This window comes from Sphaerodactylus townsendi, linkage group LG07 (assembly GCF_021028975.2).
Source record: "Sphaerodactylus townsendi isolate TG3544 linkage group LG07, MPM_Stown_v2.3, whole genome shotgun sequence".
Classification (NCBI taxonomy): domain Eukaryota; kingdom Metazoa; phylum Chordata; class Lepidosauria; order Squamata; family Sphaerodactylidae; genus Sphaerodactylus; species Sphaerodactylus townsendi.
In genome coordinates this window covers 94,500,991-94,522,593 of record NC_059431.1, presented here as the reverse complement: position 1 = coordinate 94,522,593, position 21,603 = coordinate 94,500,991, and the positions used below count along the sequence as shown (strand labels likewise).

The window sequence follows — 21,603 nt, the reverse complement described above, 5'->3', positions numbered from 1 at the left end:
AGAATTTTAATGAGCTTGTTTGCTGGATATGGAAATGTGCAGTTCAGACCAATTCTAAATTATCGTCCCTCAAACAGGAAGAAGGATCAATTTTTTTAAATGTAAAGCTGTTAACAGGCACTTATTTCTCTAGACTAATGAAAACAATTCCTCCCTTACTGCTAATGTGCTGTAAGCTTCCATCCAGCCTCCGTAAGTTTATAACTGTACAAAGGCAGAAAGTCTTGCTACAAATGAAAAAAGAAAACCATTTCCTTCCAGTTCCTAATTGCAGCCAGGCCAAGAAAATGGGGAAACTGACTAGATTGCATGGGGTCCAGTCAATTTTACTCCCAACAAAACGTGTATAGTTCCCATTCCCAGAACAGAGAGGTCAAATGTGGACATATTCTTTCATGTAGTGAACAAACGAACAGTAAAGAAACATTTTCTTAAGTGCACCAGAAACTGCAGAAAGTGGGAAAGTGCATTACTCATCACATATACTCATGAGAGTCACTCCAAAATCTGTTGCAGCCCTGCTGCATGTCAGACCTCTACAGACAAGTTTCAGATTTTCCAGGAGAGGCTGGGTAGTACAATGTATCTGCAAAACCAGGTCTAGAATTAAGATGTATACCTGGAGTCCCCAATGCAGTGCAATTCACATCATTGTGCCTGCCAAGAGTTTTTAGAAAATGATCAAGACAAGGTGGGTTTTTTACACATCAGAGCTTCTGAGTGGTCACTGGAGATCTGTTTGGTTGTGGAAATTTTTTAAAAAGTTGTTTCAACACTGGCACCACAACACAAGGATCTTCATTGTGCAATAGTATGGGTACATGCAAGGAAATATTTGTAAACAATATGCTCATTTAAAAAAGTATCTTGTTAAACAGAAGTTGAGTCACAATTAGAGTTATTATGGATAACCTCACTCCCTGACATTTTGTGGTGTATTCCACCTCATGTGGCAGCCCTTCTGACCCAATGTCAGAATTCCAAAGGTACCTTCAGACGCAGAAAAGTTGGAAACACCTGATATATACCATAGGCCTCGGTCTCGTAGCTCTACAGAAAATGTCCAGATCTGAAACAACTCTTATCTGTACACAGCCTAAGTAGAGTGAATTGCTGGTTTATTCCCACTTACCTAAAAAAGACGGTAGCATTTATGTAACTCTGAGCTTGCGATGGCTTCCCCTGCCTTAAGTCGTCTGCCACCTGTTTTGGCAACATGCCTATTTTGTATAATAAACAAAGTTATTATCATCATCACAAATCCAAGTTACATACATATGCTTACAGAGGGCCAGATTAGAAATGGCGCTGCCATTTTAAAATCCTCAAGGGCAGCACAGTAGACTGAGGCACACTTGTCCCATCCCGCCCCCACCCCCCGAACTGCCCCCACACCTCTTGCACCATTTGTGGGGAGATCCAGAACACCATGCTGCTGACCCTTGCAGCATTTTAAAATGGCTTCCAAGCAGCCACAAAGGTTCTGTCATGTCTAGTTTGGTCCACAGTGAACACATGAAGCTGTTTTATATTGAGTTAGACTACTGCTGCCGTCTACTGACTCAGACCATTGATCTATCAATGCTACTGTCTATTCTGACTGGCAACAACTCTCCAGGGTCTTAGGAAGAAGTCTTTCAGAGCACCTGATTATTTAGCTGAAGATGACAAGGACTGAACGTGGAACTTCCTGCATTCATAGCAAATGTTTTACACCATCCTTTAAAAGAAACACATGCAGCCCAAAACTGCAGATAATTGCAACAATTAAAAAACAACAACACTTGACCAGATATCAAAGCAGCCAATGCAAATTTACATCAGGGTCCTTGAACGGGCAGTCAGTGTTTACTGTTGTTTGACTGATCAGGATTCTTTCATGTAATACAAATACTTACTCAGGCTCCCAGCTGACTTATATACAAACATACCAAAGTGAGTGTGAGAGTTCTTACTTCAGACATTCATACTATATAATATCCTGTAATATCTCATTCTATAACAGCTCACAATGTCTTCCCTCTTAAGCTTTCCCTCCAAATCTTTACCATCTCCTACTGGGAGATGACCTATACTCGATGGCTCTTTGGAGTAAGTTTCTTTGATGTTTCTACTAAATTCTGAAGAGGCAGTATATTTTGAGCTTTATGTTTGCAGCTAGCATTTGCAGCAGAGCAACAAGCCAACATAGGCCTATTTGCGCAGAATGCTTACTTTGGGGCTCTTTGCTGTACAGTAGGGTTGCAGTGGGGTCTCCTCACACTTGTCTGTTTATTCGTGAGAAGGTATCCCACTGCCTGCAGTGCAGCTGGCTGCTGAACTCACCCAGGTCTCTGATTTTCCTGGTTCTCTTAACTCTGCCCATCAACTCGCCCTTAAAGGCACAGACCTTATCACAACTGGTAGTCTCAAGATTGCTGGCATTACTATTATATTAATACTGCTGTTATTGTAATTATATTTATATTGTAGCCCCTTTCCAAAAATAACCCTGGACCACACTCTGCTGAAGAAGGGAATCATGTGATATTCTCTCTCTCCCTCCTCCACACTCCATGCACAGACATAGTTTTTCCTGATGCTGCTGTCACAGGAGGCAAGAGAGGCTTATTATTTCAATATTATTTCAATATTCCTTGGTATTTTGATATTCCTGTATTAGATATATCATTATTTTGATAGATGTAATATAGTACAAATGCTTGAAGTTGAAATAAAGTTTTACAAAGATCTCCCTATCACCAGGGAGGGCAGAAGTAGAGTGGGGGTGGGGTGGGAGCCAAAAAGCCCAAAGCAAAGACTAATACAGGACCATTTCTTTCATCTTCCCAGTGAAGCAGGGGAAAAGGTTGATCTTTGTCCATTCTCACAAACAGCAGAGATTATGGGATCTGCTGTGTATTGAGTGTGAGAAGGGGGAAAAGTCATCTGTAACAAAAGCTCTGTCTCAGAGAATTTCCCTTCAGTGCGGGGCAGAGCACCAGTGTACAATTAGCACTGAATGCTTCAAAACAAAAACCTCTGAACTGCTCCCTCCTGCATGCCCAGACATATTTATTTATTAAAAGTATATACTATGTTTCTGACTAATTGGTATGCACAGCAATTTACAATAATAATAGCAGAATGACAACAATTACTACTATAAGTTGGCTAGTCCCAACAGAATCTGGAGAATATGTTAAACCCCCCCCCACTCCCAGCTAAGCAGTGGTGGCAGTTGCATGTGTGTGTGAGGAAGCAGCTGTTTCAAGGGCAATGAAATTCCTAGTAGAATTTGGTAGCATAAGTGTCAGGGTATAGAACATTAGTTCCCTAGCACCACTTTCATGAATCAGCCTACATTTTAACTAATGCACTGTTCTGAATTCCAGTTTTTCAAGGTGACCTAAAAGGACACCATATTTGATAGCCAGGAATGCTGCTGAAAGATCTAATAGCCTCTACCATAGAGTTTTTGCCCAAATACCAGAGAATTTCCCTCAATGCCATGATGACATCACTTCCAGAAGTTGCCCCCCAAATCTGCCAGTAGTTGCCAGGAGGACATGGCAACTCTGATAGCTGGGGAAATAATTAGGGTTCAGGAAGAAATTCTTTAGAAGTGGTCTCACAACTGCCTCTTTCAAGGCAGATGGAACTATTTCCTCTCTCCACAAGGAATTCACTATCTCCTGAGGCCACCTGGCCAGTCGCTCCAAGTTACGTTTTAGTAACATGCAAATAGTAAGCTGCAGTGTATCTGAAAACAATTCAAGCTGAAAGCGGTTCGAATGAAAATGACAAGAATGTGCTAAAAGAACATGCTGTACAGCGTTTTGTTACATGGGGTCAAAAGCACCACAGGCAGTAGCTGAGATTTAATTTGGATCCTTTCAAGTATCATGCCACAATAGCGATTGTGGAGAAAATAATCTTCAAAGAACAAAATCAATATGGAAGCCCTCAGCAGGATAAAAATTTAAGACCCACTGATGTATACCAAAATCTCTCTTTAGCCAAACCTCATAGCGTGGCTTCCACTGACAATACGGTACCCAGCATTCCCATTTATATCAATCACTTACTGTACAACAAACGGTCCGTCTTCTGTTTTTCATGCACTAAGTCCTGTGTCCTTTCTGATACCAACACTTCCAAATGCTTGCTGTACTTCTCCATCTAGGGAGTCAAATAAATATCTTTGACTGAGGATGTTCTGGGAGAAATAATCAACTGTGAAGCCTGTGAAGTCTGTCAGACTTCTGTGAAGTCTATCAGACTTCTGAAGAAAAGCTTGCACAACATTTTTACACAACTTTTACTTTATCAGTACAACAGAAATTAATTCTAGTCATCACAAAACCGCACCATTTTGAGCATTTGCATCAAGATAAATAGATGAGCCATCATACCAAGCAAGTTTCATGGTGTTGGGAGTGAAGGACTTTGCACTGTCTCCTGCCTCAATGACAGAAGGGGACCTATCAGTTAGTCAAATAGCTAGAAAGGGTCAAGACACTGGACAACTTTTCTTCACTGCTCTGACACTATCCCTTTGATGTGTAGATTGCTACTGTCAGAGAACTTCCTTCCTTCCTGCTTTTCCTCCACATACCTCCATTCTTGCACACACTCCTCCATCTTGCAACATGAGTGCAGAGAAATGCAGACAGCATCCAGATATTTAGAGTGGAATAGAAAACCTATCCCTCCATATTTCTATCCAGAATGGAGTTCACTAATTAAGACTCCTCTTATTAGTTAGAAACCATGAATTGGTCCCAAGCTTCTTTTGTTTTCAGCACACACATATGCCTGGGTAAGGCCTACTGTGTTTTGCCTCTCTGAACTCTGCTGTAATGAAAAGGTATATCTTACCAGAGAAAATTGCGAACACATGGCACACTGGGGGCTTGAACCTAGGTGTCCTAGATCCTAATCCAACACTAACTATTACAGCACACTGGATCTCAACACACTACAAAATGCAATACAAGTCTATAAGGAATCACAGGAAGGGGAGAACAATTTAGAAACTTCTCCCAAATTTCCCCCTCTAGACTTCTCTAAGCTCTCAGGGGTCTGAATGAGCAAATTCCCGCTCCCTTTCTTTTAACTGATCCTCCACGTTCTGTGCCTCTTGGCACATGTTTACTTCTAAAGGTATTATTTTTCCTTTTGTTTAATTGAAGTCATATTTTTTCTGAATATATATAGGAAGCTACCTCATGCTGAATCAGACTTGGTTTATCACAGTCAATATTGTCCATTCTGACTGGCAGCAACTCTCCAGAGTTTCAGGCGGCGTTCTTGCACCTCAGGTACTAACAAAGATCCTTTCAACTGGCGATGCTGGGGACTGAACCTGTGGTCTTCTTCATGCAAAGAAAATGTCTTACTACTGAACCCTCATGTGTTCCTGGGGAGTCCCATGAAAAAAATGGCTACTCGCTGGCTGAGGGTGTTTTTTTGTGATTGGCATGAGGTCCAGCTGCTTCACTATTCTCATTAAAGCATGACCTATGTACTTTCGTTACAGTCCTGGCCATTTCCCCACTCGCCTTTTGTTGTGCGCTACTCGCTCCAAGTAACGCGGGGTCCAGCGGCACTCCCCGCTACCGGAGCGGCGACAACGCAGCCGCCCCGATTCTGCCGCCCTCGTGACCCCTCAGCGCGCGTCATTTCTGCCCCTGTTCAGAATGGTGCCTTTTGCAAAACCCCGCACAGAGCACGGGCAGTGGGGAGCATGACTGCGCGCTCAAAAACACCTGCGGTTAACGAAGCCCGGTAAGCCTCGCTTTTCTTTTCAAAGTGGGGAAACTGCCCGTTATCTCAATTTTTCAACAAATTGTTTGCTGCCTCTTTCAAGCCTTCCCAAAGCCACAAACCACCCCATGATTCTTACCAAGGTCATCATCATGTCCACTGGGCTCACTTTGTTTGGATTCATCTTATACAGCAACTTCTTGACTTGCTCAAAAGTCAGCCTTTGCACCGGGTTGATTTTTTTACATCTCCTGATCAGCTGAAAGAACAAAAACAGCACAGGACGGCAAGTGATCTTTCCAGTTCAACGTAATGAGGGGTTGCCTCTTACCACCAGTTGCCAAAGGAGACCAAAGACTTCATCAAATGTGTGGTTTTCACCTGAACCCACTTCTCCGACACAGCTTAAAGCCAGTCCAAGATATTACCTAAGCAATTCAACATCATTCATATAATGACGGAAGCTGTTCAGCAGCCTTAGGTTTCCTATGTAGTTAGTACTATGCTAAGAACAGCATGGCCGTGTGGTCATCAGTTGATTCAGAACTCTGGCACACGTTGCTTTGTATTTTTTCACATGCATACACAGACAGCAAGAGAAGGACTGAAAAGCACGTTAAGCAGCATGTGTGAATTCAAACACATGATTAATACTTGCTTCTGACCATACCATTGCTGCCTGAGGAGGGGAGGAGGAGATCGAGGGTGTGGAACAGAAAGACTCAGACAACCAATTGCGTGAAATAAAATTTTGGCCATAGCCTGTTTATTGGTATGTTGGCTAAAGGAAGCAGAGGCGCAGCATAGGGGATGGATCCGGCACTGGGCAGCACGCCTGCTGTCCCCCAGTAATAACTCCCCCCCGGCCTGATGCATGGGGGAAAAACCAACACCTGGAGCAGAAAGATAGTGAGAGACATGTGGGCGTCTGGATGAACCCCCCTTGTTGCTGGGGGGCACAAGTCACCCACAGCCCCCACTTTGGCATGTGGTACATACGCTCGCTCCCCCCCCCAGCCTCTTATGGAGGCCCCCACAAAAAGGGCAGGTCTGGCATGAAGGCTCCTCCTCCCCTGAACAGATCAGTCTCCATGAGCAACCCGCCAAAGAGCTACAGGGGGATGGGATTGTTTAAATGCTGTCCATGATTTTTTAAAAAACAAACCCCTAACTGCATATACAAAATTAGCAAGCCATAGATAGGAGGCCTCAAGCAAACCTAAGCCTACATTTATATAATTCAGCATCTTTAAATATCTGTACACAGTGTGTAACAGACTTCCCTCTGTGATACATCTCTGAAGATGCCAGCCACAGATGCAGGTGAAATGTTAGGAACAAGATCCACCAGACCACGGCCACACAGCCCGGAAAACCCACCACAACCAGTTTAAATATCTGGTTTTTGTGATAACTACACATGACATTTGTCAATGACAGTCTGCAGGTCAGGTGGAGAGGTTTGTTCTGAAGGTTCACACTTAGGGCTGCAGGAAGCCTGCTTTGCCCGCAAGAGGGAGAAAAAACAATGTTGGCTGCGCTGCTAAGTTACTTCCAGGGAAAACTCTACCATAGGGTTTCCAGTGAACCTTAGAGCTACCCAATGTCATTTCCAGGTTTCCCTAGAAGAGACATAGCTGACATCACACTACCCCCACTTCCCTGCTCTGAACCCTCCTGGCCTGATAACCTACTACACTTCCTAGGCATGCACAGGCCTGTTTTGGATCGGGACTGTATGAGACAGACAGACAGACAGCTTAAAACTTACCCTCTTACTGTTTTCCCAACCTGAAATGGTTCCAGAAGGTGCTATTTGACCCTTTGTGGAAAATTATTATGTAGTAGCTCATGCAGCACCCCCTCCCCTGATGCAAATAATCGTCCCCTCCTTAGACCTTCAGTTCATTGTTGGTTTTCTTATCTGTCACTTAGTTCATTTTAGAAGTGATAAACTATACAGAATAATCAAAACATTGGCAAATGTTCTTTATATTTTTATATATTTATTATTACTCTAATCAAAAAGTAGGCTAACAGCAGATAAACGACCTGCTTGTATTTAAAGTTATCTTTGGCCGTTTCCGCACAGCACAATTACACTGAGGTAGAACCAGGATTGTAAGTACTGCAATTTTATTCCAGTTTCTGTCTCTGTACAACTCCCCGTTTCTTTCCAGGAGCCAAGACAGGACCCGGAGGTAATATTTCATTTTGATCCGCATGAGGAGAGGACCTCGTGCCCAGTGGCCTTCGGTATGGCTACTCCCAAGATGGCCCTGGTCCCCCTTGTGTCGAGAGGAGAGGCTTTACCATCTTTCTCCTTCACGGCCCCCCCCCCGGGCTGCTGCCCAGTCACGCTGCACCTTTCTTGGGGCAGCCTGGAGGGAGGGTGCTGCAGGTGCGGAGGCTCCCTGTCCCCGGGCTATGGGAGTGATCAAAGCGGGGGCCATGAACCTTTCGAGCGAGGGGAGAGCTGGGTTCGAGCCTCCCCTGCCATGATATTGTCTTATAGAGGTGTACGGGGTGTATAGATTGCTGACTGGTGAAGGGGAGACAGAGGGAGTGGGAGGAAGTGGCGAGGCAAGAAAAATATACTAGGTCTGATCCCGTGGTGTTTGCATGGCAGTGGGGTCACCCCGGGACTTTTTAAAAGAACCACCAAACTGGTGATTTTTGAATATCCTGGGGTAAGGGAAATGCCATGGGGCAACACCGGGGTAAGCTCCCATTAGCACCGGGAGCCGTGCAGAATTCATGGATGCACTAGGATACTTTTCTCGCTCACTCTGGGATATTTTGTCTTCACACATATCATTCTTATTTTGGATTAAAAATAATTATTTAATTAAGTTTAAACTAGTAAAAAGGATGTGGGATGGTACGGTACAGTTCAATTTCATCAGACCTTGGAAGCTAAGCAGGGTTGGTACTGTGATCACCACGGAAGACTCAACAGAAGAAGGAAATGGCAAACCACCTCTGCTTCTCACTTGCCCTGAAAATCTTAGTGGTTCACCAGAAATAGTTTGAGTTTTGACAGCACTTTGCACACAAAAATTGGTAAGGAGTTAACCAACAGTTAAGTTGATAGAAGACTTTTTGGAGGCAGATGTAGAGGTGCCACATAAAACATGAACTGTTTGATTCATTTTATTTCCCAAAAAGAAATTTGGGCATAACATAGTTTATACATTTGCAACCAGTTAGTAAATTAAACTGAACTTTCAAAATAGTTATATCTCTAGAAACCTAAGGGCTATTCACACATGTGGAATGAAATGGAAATAAGGCAGTAGGGTGGATTTCATTGAATGTGGTGGATTACAGCTTTGAATGTTCTACCGCATAAAAACTCCACACAAATAGGAAATTATCAATGCAGGGGGGAAATGTTCTGCCCCATCAATTTGGCCCTTCCTGCACATGCAGAATAATGCACTTTTAATCCACTTTCACAATTGTTTGCAAGTGGATTTTGCTATTCTGCACAGCTGCAAAGTGCATTGAAAGTGGACTAAATTATTCTGAATGTGGAATGCATTATTCTGCATGTGTGGAAAGGGCCTATGCTTGCTATATTGGCTTTCTATTTGCAGGAGTTTTAATATAGAAAAGTGTTCCAAAATGTGATTTTCTCACCTGCAGTGCGAAATGGTGCAGCCCATTCTATCAGCTCAGGGCTCTATCACCCCATTCTCTTGCAGGCTAGGGTAAGACTGGACACATCTGCCATAGATCTGTTCTTTGACAGGCTGCCAAACCAGTAACTATTAGCCCTGAATTATTTTTTGGGGAAAAAATGCAGAATCTCTCCCAGACATATATTTTGACTCCTGACAGTTACTTTTCAAATGCAAAAGCTGAAGAGTCACAGATATTAAATATGATCACAGAACTGACAGTTTATAACCATAGAAAGTCATAAACCTCCAGTGACTGCATATTAAAAACATAATTTACTGCAGTTCCTTTTATGCGAGACAAGCTGAAATTTCAGTTTGTCAAAATGATTTTTTAAAAGGTTATTAAAGCTATACACTGTTTTGTGGTGCCCTAGATATGAATTGCTTTCTCTCTTTAAAGCCAGCAGAGGAACCAAATTAACAGCATGGCCAACTGTTTTACTAGCTCCTGCTCCTGCTCTGTTGAGAACAGCTTGTTGTCAGAGATTATCAAATAATAACACCCATTCCGGTGGTAAAAAGAGCTCTCACTCTACAGACATAAAAAAGTTCTCATTCTGCAGACATGAAAAGTTTCTGAGTTTTTTCAGAAAAATCAGAAAAGGCTGGACAACCAAAAAGAAATTGTACAACCAGGATCATGAGATGTGATACCCACATTTTCTGTTCTTCTTGGGACAGGAATGAGTCTACCAGAATCTCCTGGAAAATTGCTAACCTTGCAGTTTAAAGAAAAGGTAGTGTTTGGATGAAAAGATAAAAATGGAAGCAATTCTATTCTCATAGGGAGGAATCTGTCTGGCCACTGCAGCCTTAGCTGGAGCAGACAAAAAAGTTTATAGCAGCCACCCCATGAACATGAATGAAGAAGAAAAAGAATCTATAATAAGGGTCAGACCTTCTCTTATTTAACTTAAGGATAAAGGACGGAATGGTATGTTTATTTCTTCCTTTGCTTGGTTGCTGTCAATAAGAACCTTCTCAATTGTTCTCCTCTCTTATGTGCCGAGTACAAATGTATACATTTTAAAACCAATTAATTGACTTTGTGGTCTTATTTTTCCCCTCCTAGTAAATTCCCATCAGATTCCATGCTTCCAGATTAAAAGAGTAAAGAATGACCCTCTTTGAATCCATGATATTTATTTATTTAGAAGATATATAACCTGATTCTGAACCTTAGGGTTTTAAGGGACAATTACTTGGAATCCCAGCAATATTACTAGGAACTGGATTTCTACAGAGCATCAAAGGAGAGAGAAAGCAAAAGGAAACATCAAAAGAAGTCACTGGAAAGAAAGATTGAAAAGGATTAACCACTGGTCAAAGTCTGACTTCTACTGGAAGAAGTAAAGGGAAGCAATTTGATCTTTGACTTTTCTATTTGTGAACAAGAGGACAGGAGGAGGGTAGTTTTACTCATTAAGATGTAGTGGCTTGGGGCCTTACTGAAACTTCCCGGGGGGGGGGGGGGTCCAATGAATGCTCAATTGTACAACAATCTGAAAATTTTATAACACTTCACTTGCTGATTTTTGCACAGAAATTAGCTGTTACAAGCACAAGAGCAGTCCAAGTTATATTTATTTTTCTGGTCAGTTTACAACTCTAACGAGTATGTGCTTCGATCTTTTATTTCAGGAAATGTATTCACTCATAAAGGAGGGGATGGAAAATACGTCAACATTAGATTTACCTCAACATATTCTGTAGGGCAAGGACAGGCATTCTCAGACTTTTCAGATATTAATTCTGCCAAAGTGGGACACTGGGAATATTCAGCTGAAGGTCCTTCATCCTTCTGGAAAACACAGATTTTTAAAAATGGAGCTTAGACACAATTGAACAATAAATAACATTTGCATGCTGTCAATAAACCACATGCTGGGGAAAATATATATTTAAGAATTCACCCTTTCTCTCATCAACAACTAACTTTGAAATTTACAATCCATATCTTCCAGTTTTTCATAGGAGATAGGAAGAATCAGTATTATCTTGTCTGATAAAGCAATAATTGACTTTTTGTGCCAAGAGAACTTTGTTTTTATAAAGAAACACAATTGTTTGAGAACAATCTAAGCAGTCTCAAGCACTCTGGACTTCTCAAGATCATGAATGCAATATAATAATTCAATTTCTTAACTATGTAAACAGGCACCAAGCATAGCCATTTATTCTGGTTTTAAAAACCAGCCCACGATAGAGTCATGACACTATAGCCCCTGAGTTACTGGCTGCTAAATTGAAGAAGACCTTACTAAGCACATTTTAACTCTCAAATTTAAACATATTCTGTATTCAGTGTTTACTGGCACACCATCTCAGCCTAACTTTACAGGGTTATTGTGAAGATAAAAAGAGGAGAGGCGAATGATGTAAACTGCCTTGGGTACCTGCTGGTGAGAAAGGCTAGTATATTGGGACTGGAGCAGGCACTGGAGTACCCATAAAAATCAGGGTCAGGTTGGAGTAACCAGGGTGGCCTACTAGAGCATCTCTACAACATGGCCTGCTGTATGGGAAAACTAACTGTATTATGGCCAGCACGTGATGAAGCCATCTGCCAGATCCAACTGGAAGGATCCATTACAATGGCTGGGGATGTTTCTGGGGTTCTAGGAAGTCTGAACTATAATGGCACCAGATCTCACCAGGGCATTTTCAGAACAGGCAAAAATTGCCACAATAAAGCCAAGTACCTTTATAGCTCTGATGAAACTCACCCTTAAGCAGCCTTTTATTTGTTTCATCCATGCTCCCAACATCTTAAAGGGTATATAAATTATACATTATTAGACTTGGGGTCTTCAAATTACTAATTGGTCACCATTTTATGTATTTTATATTTAGTTTTTTAGGGAATAATTTATATTTTATCAATTTAATTTTAAAAAATTCTTACGTAAGCCGCCCTGAGCCCAGCTTCAGACAGGAAGGGAAGGGTATGAATAAAATAAAATAAATTAATAAATCTACCTTCATAATACCACTGGAGATCAATTTACATTATGGGTGCAGCCTTGAAGAATGAGGACCTTCCATTATCAATTCTTGTTATCTGAACATTCCTCACATTAATGTAAGACTCAGATCTCTTCCTAGGCTGCTTTTTTCTTCAGCATGCAGAAGAAACCCCTGACCCCTCCCTTTACTGCCACATGGTGTCTTCTCCTCATACTTAAATAGCTCACATGTAGACAGCAGAAAACCACTTTCAGCGAAGGAGAAAGGAGCTTAACGATTGCGTGAATCAGCCAGATGACCCAGCAAGACACACTAAGATCAAAATTAGCTGAGGGTCAGTCTCCATAACTCTTACCAGTGTTGGATCAGTTCTTGTTGCGATTTCAAATAAAATGATGGCATAACTGCAAAGATAAGTACCAAGTTCAAAGACCTTTATTAGGCATTAAAACATAGCAGAACTAAGTAATCCAAATACAGTTTTACCAAATAAAACCAAGAATTGCTCCTGTTGTTTCAAAATGCATACTATCAGGAGTGGAAAGAGGAGACCAAGAGAAATAACATGCTTTCGTAATAGTGAGGCTCATTTGGCCACTATGTCCAGTTGCTTGGGATTCTCTGTATTCAGAAGATAGTTCAATTTAAGATTAAAAAGGCTTGGATGGACCAGTAAGGGATCCCCTAAAAACAGGTTTGGTCTAAAATCGTTAAATTTTGGACAAACTAATAAAATGTGCTCCAATGACTCCTCAGAGGTTTGACAGTATTCACAGGTACGCTTTTGCTGTGAAGGTACCGTGAATCTCTCTGGGGAAAAGGTTAGTGGAAATGTGTTGGTTCTCGCTCTGGTCAGAAAGTAGCCACCCTCAGCTTAGAGGTCAGACAAGATGTTTTAAATATGCAGCTGTCTCTTGCATTTCTCGAGGGCATGATGTTAAATGGAGTGGAGGGAGAACAAGCTCCTTGCTTTACTAACTAGATGTTTGGTGTGTTCCTGATCGTAATAGCCGTTACCTTGATACAACGTTGTATCTAAGCTAGGAGAAAGCATAAGGAGCTGGTCCCAAAGAAAGAAAGACCCAGGGAGGAAATGCTTTGATTTGATATGGAGCCCACCAGGTAGAAGATTGAAGTTCGTGGAAGGTGCAATAAATGAGGACCTTGTTAGGGTTGTTAAGGAAACATAACCGAATCCAAAATTTAAAGCAGTGGCCCACCATGCTTTTGTTTCCTAAGAGGTGTAATCACTGCCTCGAAAGGCAGAGTGGCTAAGTAGGGGTGCGCAATGGGGGACCCCAAAAAAGCTATATATAAAGAATTTAGATTGTATTCGCTCCAAGGATATATGCTGAGCTTCTTCGATCCATAGGGAAACCCCATAGAGAAGTTGTTGGGACACCTTGGCATTAAATACCCTTAGAGTTGCAGCCGGAAATAAATCTCTGCCACCACCTTTAGTAAAAAGAAAAAAAAACCTTTTCAAATGGCAGCAGAGGTGATTTGACAGCTCTTGACAACAGTTTCCCCTATGTTTGACCCAACTAGATTTGTGGGATGGAAATTGGATTCCCAAATATTTGAAGAACTTAACACTGTTCCAATAGAGTCATTATCTAAGTGCCAGTTAGAAATCTTGAAGGTACTTGAAAAGACCATGATCTTAGATTTGAGAGGGTTAATTGACAGCAGGTTGTTATTGCAATATTCACTGCATTTATGTAGGAGGCGAGATAGGCCAACCTTGGAGCGAGATAGTAAGAGCGCATCATCAGCATAAAGCAGAATTGGCAGTGGTAAAAGTGTTCCCTAACAAGGGACAGTGTGAATCAATTGTTCTCAAAGTAGGGGCAAGGTCATTTAAAAACAGATTGAACAGGAAGGGGGCCATAACGCAACCTTGTTTGACTCCTTTGGTTACTCTAATTTTAGGGGTCAATAGGCCAAGAGGCGGGCATTTCACTTGACAAGTGTTGTTGGTATGCAGGGCTTTTATAAGCGTTAAAAGTTTGGGATCGATTTCCAGTGCCTCCAGTTTTTGCCAGAGGAGCTCTCTTACGACTGAATCAAAAGCCCCTTTTAGATCGATAAAGGCAGTATAGAGGTTAACTTTACCTCTCTTGGTGTATTTAGAGATGACCAAAGATAAGTAATTGTTGAAGAAATATATTGCAGATATATCCATTAAGAAAAAAAGAGATAACAAATTTGCTTACAGTCGGACTTAATCACAATTAACGTGACTGGAGCTAGTCTACTTAACCTCATGGCCGGCTTGAATAAAGGTCAGTGATTTATAACAGTGAATCATGATTGTATCTATTTCACTAGCATCCAATTGACTGAATCCATCCTTGTGTTTCATCTATTATAACTATTTTAACCCTGAATTTTCCAGACTAGCCCATGGTTGCCAGAGCTTAGATACTAAGCACAGTCACTACAATCAGTGTTTAGACGAGAGACCTCCAAGGAAGATCAATGAGGAGGGGGACAATGGTAAACTGCCTCTGCTTCTCTCCTTGAAAATTCCATGAAGTGGAATTTCAGGGGGTCACCAGAAGCTGGTTGCAATTTGACAGAACTTACAGCCCAATCCAAAGGGGGTAATTGTGGTAGAATGGCAGCCAAGGATAGCAATGCCGGCTGCCTCCAAAGAGGCAATTGACAGGGCAGGCACCGGGGGAGAAAGAGAAACTCCTTTCTTCCCCGGGAAAGCCCACAGTAGAAAATGCCTTATCCCACCTTTCTTGGTGGCACAAGTCTGAGTTGCTGAAGGGGGACATTCCCAGGCTGAAAGTTCCTGGAACACCCCCCACCCCCCACTCTGCACACATACTGGTGAGAGCATTTGTGGTGTCAGCCACCACAGGTGCCAGCTTCTGGGTTTGGGCACTGCAGCTACCGACCACAGAGGTAAGTCACTTGGCACTGGCATCCATGCCAGTTTGCATGGTGCTGGTGGCACAGATGCCAGTGCAAGCCTTCCACCACTTTCAATGCATCCTCAGCCCCCTTTGGATTGCACAGATAATTATTATTATATATTCGTATCTGGAAATTTTGCTAAGTGGGAGGAAGGAACCAAGATCGAAAAGCTTGACCCATCAACACTGCCCATTTTTACACAGCCCAGGTGACATTTCAGACAAACACTAGAGACTATATGCATCTATTTATCATTTATTTATAAAAAGTGTATAGACCCCTTTGTCACCAGAGACCACTGAATAGAGGTTCTTATTTAAGTTTCAGTATGTCGTGTGTTTATTCTCTCTTAATTATCCTCTCTTAATTACTGTTAGAGAATTGCCTGCCTGGTTACAGTAACTCTGGTTACAGTAACTCTGCCTGGTTATCTGTAATTCATTAGATTGTCACTGCTGAAGTAACTGCTGAAATTGTGGTGAGCTGCCTTGAGTCTTCAGAGATATGATGCGATACAAATGTAAACAATAAATAAACAAGTAAATAAGTAAGTAAATAAATAAATAAATTGCAGTACAAGACAGGACTTTGGGAGACAGTGGTTATATCACCTGTAGACGTCCGCAGCTGGAGTTGGTTCAAAATTTTGTGCTGAGTGAGCCTCGGGAGCTAGATACATCTGTGCAAAGCGCTGGTGAGAAGAGCTGGAATCTGCTGATAAATCCCATTTTCTGTATAACTGTAACCCATAATCTGCCAGAAAGAAGAGGAAATTAAGCAAAGGCTCAGACATTATCTTTGCATCATTTTAAGGTAGTGCCAGCACGGGTGCAAAGCAGCACATTCTCAATAAACTTTTAACACTCCAGCCTGATTTTTTAAAACATATTTCTTAGTTTTTAATTGTACATTTTTTTTAAATTATCAGTGTGCCTCATCTTGAGTCTGGTCTTTAAGAAAGGCAAGGTTAAATGCTCTAAATAATTAAACAATAGTGTTGAAATGAATTTGATGCTGAAGTTAAAGTGACCTCAACATTTCTTAAAGTGACCGAAATATTTCAGAGAGAGAGAAAGAGGAAGTGAACTGGAGTAAAGGAAACTTTCCATTGACTAGTTTTAGTATTTTGCCTTAATCTATTCTGTATATCTGCTCTATTTTGTGTATTTATGCCATTAAAGGTTTTGTTATTGGTTGTTGGAAACTTTTAAGAGATCTGACAATAAAAAGCACAGCCCTAGTATGACAAAAACAAGACAGAACACTTTACCTATTGATTCTGTTACCAAAGCAAGCATATTATCCCCCCCCCATCCAAAAACATACACAGTTGTTCTTATTATAAACATGATATTTGGTCATCATCAAACATGATATTTGGTCATCATCTACATCATCACGTAGAAGTCATTTTCAGTTGATGTGGACAAGACAATCCAGCTACGAATTATTGTTACAGTGCAATTCTAAGTAGTCTGATCACTTTTCCCACTAAGGGATGCCATGAAGGTATTGGGGTGTGTGTCAAAGACTGGCATTAGAGCAAGACATTGTTCCCCACAAAATGGGCGCCTCTCAGAGATTTTTTGGATCCATCTCGTGTGTCAAGCTTGAGCAGGAAGGCTCAATGCTAGTCATGTTTCTCTACAGTGCTGCTTCCCTGGATGTCCCTTCAAGATCCACTCCTGAAACCCCATCCAATTTCCTCTCTTTTCTATCAGTCAGCTCTTGTATGCTTTCTGGGTGAATGTTCATTGCTTAAAAAATATTTCTTGTTTTAGTATGCTGGGATCAGCTGTAGTACCCAACCAGTCATCTACAGCATGGCCTTATGGAGCAGAGTAAGGGTAAGATGGGTGCCAGCCTTGATTCGGGTACTGGCAGGAGTTTGATATCAAGAGGGTCTGCCTAACACATGACATCATTCCTCCCCCTCTATGACGAGGCATGCCAAGCTTCAGACAATGTCCCTTGTAAGCAGTGGTGGGATCCAAAAATTTTAGTAACAGGTTCCCGTGGTGGTGGGATTCAAACTGTGGCGTAGTGCCAATGGGGCTGGGCGGGGCACGACAGGGGTGTGGCCGGGCATTCCGGGGGCGGGAAACGAATGCATGCAGGCGCAGGCTGCCACGCACGCCGGTGCACTTCCTGCTAGACTGCTTCAAGTTCTGCGCGCTACTGCTGAGAGGAGGGGCGTAACTAAGGCAAAAATCACATGGCAAAATCACTAATTAGTAACCCCCTCTCAGCACACACAAATAATTAGTAACCTACTCTCGGGAACCTGTGAGAACCTGCTGGATCCCACCTCTGCTCTTAAGTGCACAGCCATTCAAATCTGATTAACAACGTCGTAGTCTCAAGAAAGCACACCTGGCTCCAGGCCTACGCTGAACTTGCATAGGTCTGCACCTTAAACTCATCAGCCAAATTCCTGCACCACTCTGCACCCTCTTTCCACCAGAATGAAGAACATTAACTTTATCCTGGAAACCTCCTGTCCAACTATTAAGGGTCATCAATCTTCCCAAGTTTCTTTGTTTTAATCTCATCATCACAGGACAAAACTTATCAAGTCGTGGGCTCTCCCAAGTTTAATCTCATCAAATCATTTCTAATGGCATTGTCTGTGCCTGAGAATAGAATCATCCCACTTATCATTGCCCGAGGGTCTGTTTTTTTCTATAACTAGAACCCCAAAATCCATCGTCCTTTGTACTTGAATTTCCTCCTTGCACTCAACGTTGCTTTCTGTGAGAAACTCTTGCTTTGGGAACAGTAATTATCACCCTCCCAATATCCTAACCTATTCCCGCTATTGCTCATGCCTTTATTTCTTAGTCCTTGTAGTCCTTTCTCTCTGTGTGTATTATTTTTATTATTTTGACTCCTTAATAAAATTGTAACCTCTTTTGCTGAAGTCTTGGAGTAATTTTTTTTTGCAGAACTGATCTCTGTATTTACAGGTGATAAATCTCCTGCCTGCCTCTAACACTGCTGGTCTGCCTCTAGTTATTTCCCCCACTTTCCCAAGAGGCAAACCTGACTGATTCAGATAACAACACGGTGGGTCATAAGGAGAAGAACAGCAATATACAATTAAATCTGTTCTTATTTTTCCAACTGTGTTGTATTCTTTGTTCCTTACCTGAAATCTTACAAACCCAACGGTCATCAATGACACAGTTACTGGACTTCAACCGCCCATGAAAAATCCTGTGCTGGTGAAGATACGCCATTCCCTGGGCAACATCACTAGCAAAAGAAAACCTGAGGAGAAATTGCATTAAGGCTAACTCCCAACTGAGGTGCTGAAATAACATTTCAAACATAAATAACAATGACTTTGGTGATGTTTGGCCATTGCTCAACTGTACGATTCAAACCACTGCAGGGTGCTGACTAGACCACTGAACTATGATTGAGGGGATCCAGTTTTAAATTTCACTCACTGGGTGATCTAAGTCAGTCACACGTTCCCAACCTGGACACTGTCAACAAGATATGGGGAAGAAGCAAGTTATACAGCAATAGCTACAAGCTGGTAGACTTTTTTTGGGTCTTGGGTTTCTGACAATTCTATGTGTACTTACCTGGAAGAAAGCTCCACTGATTACTGTGGGATTTACATCTGAGTGAATTAGCACAGGATTTTTAAAAAAGTAATTTTAAAACATATGTCACACAGAGGCTACGCCCATATTCTTCCCATTTGATTATATCAATACTATTCACAAAATATGGTCTGCATTACAGCACTCTTATGCACCTTATTACATTTCACGGTAATTAAAATCCCATATTCATTGAAAATGCCATCTGGTGAAATGACATATAGAACTTTCCATCTGAAAGTCAACACGGTTTTTCTGCAATGAAAAACTAAGGGAAATGTTTTGCCCTTCATCCTCCCTCTAAAGTTTTGGAATTTAAAATAATCTTGTAAACTGCCCCAAACACATCTATTTGCTTGTCATTATTAGCAGTGTATTGGATTTATTTCAAACAAACGTACTAGATGATATAATATCTCTGCAAAATCAATAGCTTCTCTTTTTTATATGATATAAATACTACATATTGATCTGATTGTTAAAGAAAATAGCAGCCCTTGGAGGTGAAACATAAATTATTACTTTAAGAAATCTTTCTGACCATTCTTTTTTCCAAAAACGAACAACCACTTCTGATTCCTGTCTCTTAGTCTGTACTAGCCGATGCCTCTTAATGTCACATCTGATCTTACATAATTCAGCAGCAAATAGTGTAAAGCCAGGGTAGTAAAATGTATTAGGTAAGAATGATGCATCATCTACTTTCCTAGCTAAATTTTATAATAAAAAGAGGGGGAAATAGACTGCAGCCCTTTTAGGTAGCCAATAATAATCTGCTGCAATATCCAGTTTGAGCTCCTTTACATGGCCTTCTTTATCACAGAGGGAAAGGCAAACTGTACAATATTCTTCCATTATTATCTTTGCCTCACCTGAAGCCCCAATTTAAAGGGATGTCATCATTGAGCAGCACATCACTCAAGCTTCCTTTGGGGCAGTATTCAGTTATTATGGCAAGATTAAGTACCTCAATACAGCCCCCAATGAATTTACAGAGGTTGGGGTGGTCCAGTTCTCTGTCAGAAAAAAATAAAACAAAACATAAATTATAGTCAGATATCTGTTCTAAGAGTTTATCTAGACAAATAGAATGGTCCAACCACATGATGTTTTCTAGCAACACAATATTGTACTCTGAACAATGGGAACTTGCTGCAACTGAAGTATTTCCTCAGGGGCTAGCATCCAGAATAATCCCGACAATAAATCAGCAGCTGCCGAACATCAGAAAGTCACCCCTCTTGTGCAAAAACCACAAAGATTCTACAACTGGATAAAGATATATTGTATGCCCTCACAGAACCATTATTAGGGCTGAAAACAGAACATTTGATTAATAAAGACCAGGAAGATCCTCTGAAGATGCCAGCCACAGATGCAGGCGAAACGCAAAACTTCAGACCCTCTGAAGATGACAGCCACAGATGCAGGCAAAACGTCAGGAGAGAATGTTGCTAGAACACGGCCATACAGCCCGGAAACCACGCAGCACCCAAAAGAAGAGATACAATTTAGTAGGGAGGGCAGTATGTGGAAGTCAAGTATTTGGGACAAGGCTGGAAGGAGGATGCTTTCAGGGAAAAGGCAGCCTTACTTCTGTATATTTATAAGAATATAATCTTATTTTGAAGTATGATTCTAAGATGTGTCAGCCTTGCTAATATGTGTGTGCGTGAGGCCTATTTTTTCCTGCATAGTAGCTCCTGGTCTGGAAGCCCTTGCTCCTCTAGATGGAGCTGATTTCTAGACAGAGGTTTGGTGGGTGGTTTGCCTGGCAACAGGATGAAGGAGAAAGGAACTCAAAGAGAAAGGGGGAAAATGCTGAGGCGTTTTCTCCTAAGGGAATGGGAAATATCTATGGCAGAAGATGTTCCATAGAAGATAGCCTGTGGAGAGTGAGAAAGGCAGTTGGCAGAATAGTGGCCATCTTCTGGTGTGGGCCTTTTATCCAAAGTGATTATGGAATTCTTGTTGCTGCTCTGAGGGAAAGTTTTTTTCTCAGAGTTTGTGGAGAAAAAAAGACTTAGAGCCCAGAAGCCAAAAGGGTCCTGCCCCTTTAATGTTACTTTTCCTTTTACCTTGACTTTGAGACTTCTCACAACATTTTATTATTAACCCTAGCAATAAAGCCCGTTGTATGAAAAAAATACTTATTGCTCCTGACTTCAAAAAACTCTTTTTGATTGAAAAATTATAGGATGCTGCCATGACAGAATTTGGCATTATTGACACACTGCATTATATCTTTTGAGTAGGCGCTGGCTTTATATGGAAGACCTGGGTGAGAATTTCATACAACTTTCCTAATAATTTACCTCAGTCACTTAAATTTTTTACTTATATTTGTAGTTGAGTAGTGAATACACTGTATTATCACTTTTGACCACTGAGCAGTGAAGAAGCTGCAATGCGGCGGGGGGGGGACACGCCCTGGGCGCATGGCCTTGGCATTACATGGAGGCGAGAAAAGCACCCAGCAAACCCCCCTCCCAGGGGCGGGGCAGGGGGTGGGTGGACCAGGGCAGGGCATGGGGTGCTCATGGGCAGGTTGAGTCCAGGTGTCCGGACACACCTCCCAGGTGTCCGGACACACCTCCCAGGTGTCCGGACACACCTCCCAGGTGTCCGGACACACCTCCCAGGTGGCCGGACACACCTCC

At 41.8% G+C, this 21,603-nt stretch overlaps 1 protein-coding gene across 1 annotated transcript in view; it reads right to left on the bottom strand.

Moving 5' to 3' along the window:
- The window catches only part of LOC125437021 (atrial natriuretic peptide receptor 2-like), a 66,763-nt gene that overhangs the window by 11,571 nt on the left and 33,589 nt on the right, over positions 1 to 21,603 (bottom strand). The window contains exons 11-18 of the mRNA XM_048504391.1: positions 19,816 to 19,959; positions 18,478 to 18,599; positions 15,941 to 16,082; positions 12,757 to 12,805; positions 11,131 to 11,232; positions 5,888 to 6,007; positions 4,068 to 4,161; positions 1,133 to 1,220 (exon numbers count right to left, since the gene is read on the bottom strand). Coding sequence (XP_048360348.1) covers positions 1,133 to 1,220; positions 4,068 to 4,161; positions 5,888 to 6,007; positions 11,131 to 11,232; positions 12,757 to 12,805; positions 15,941 to 16,082; positions 18,478 to 18,599; positions 19,816 to 19,959 — 861 coding nt within the window. The remainder of the gene's footprint in view (positions 1 to 1,132; positions 1,221 to 4,067; positions 4,162 to 5,887; positions 6,008 to 11,130; positions 11,233 to 12,756; positions 12,806 to 15,940; positions 16,083 to 18,477; positions 18,600 to 19,815; positions 19,960 to 21,603) is intronic.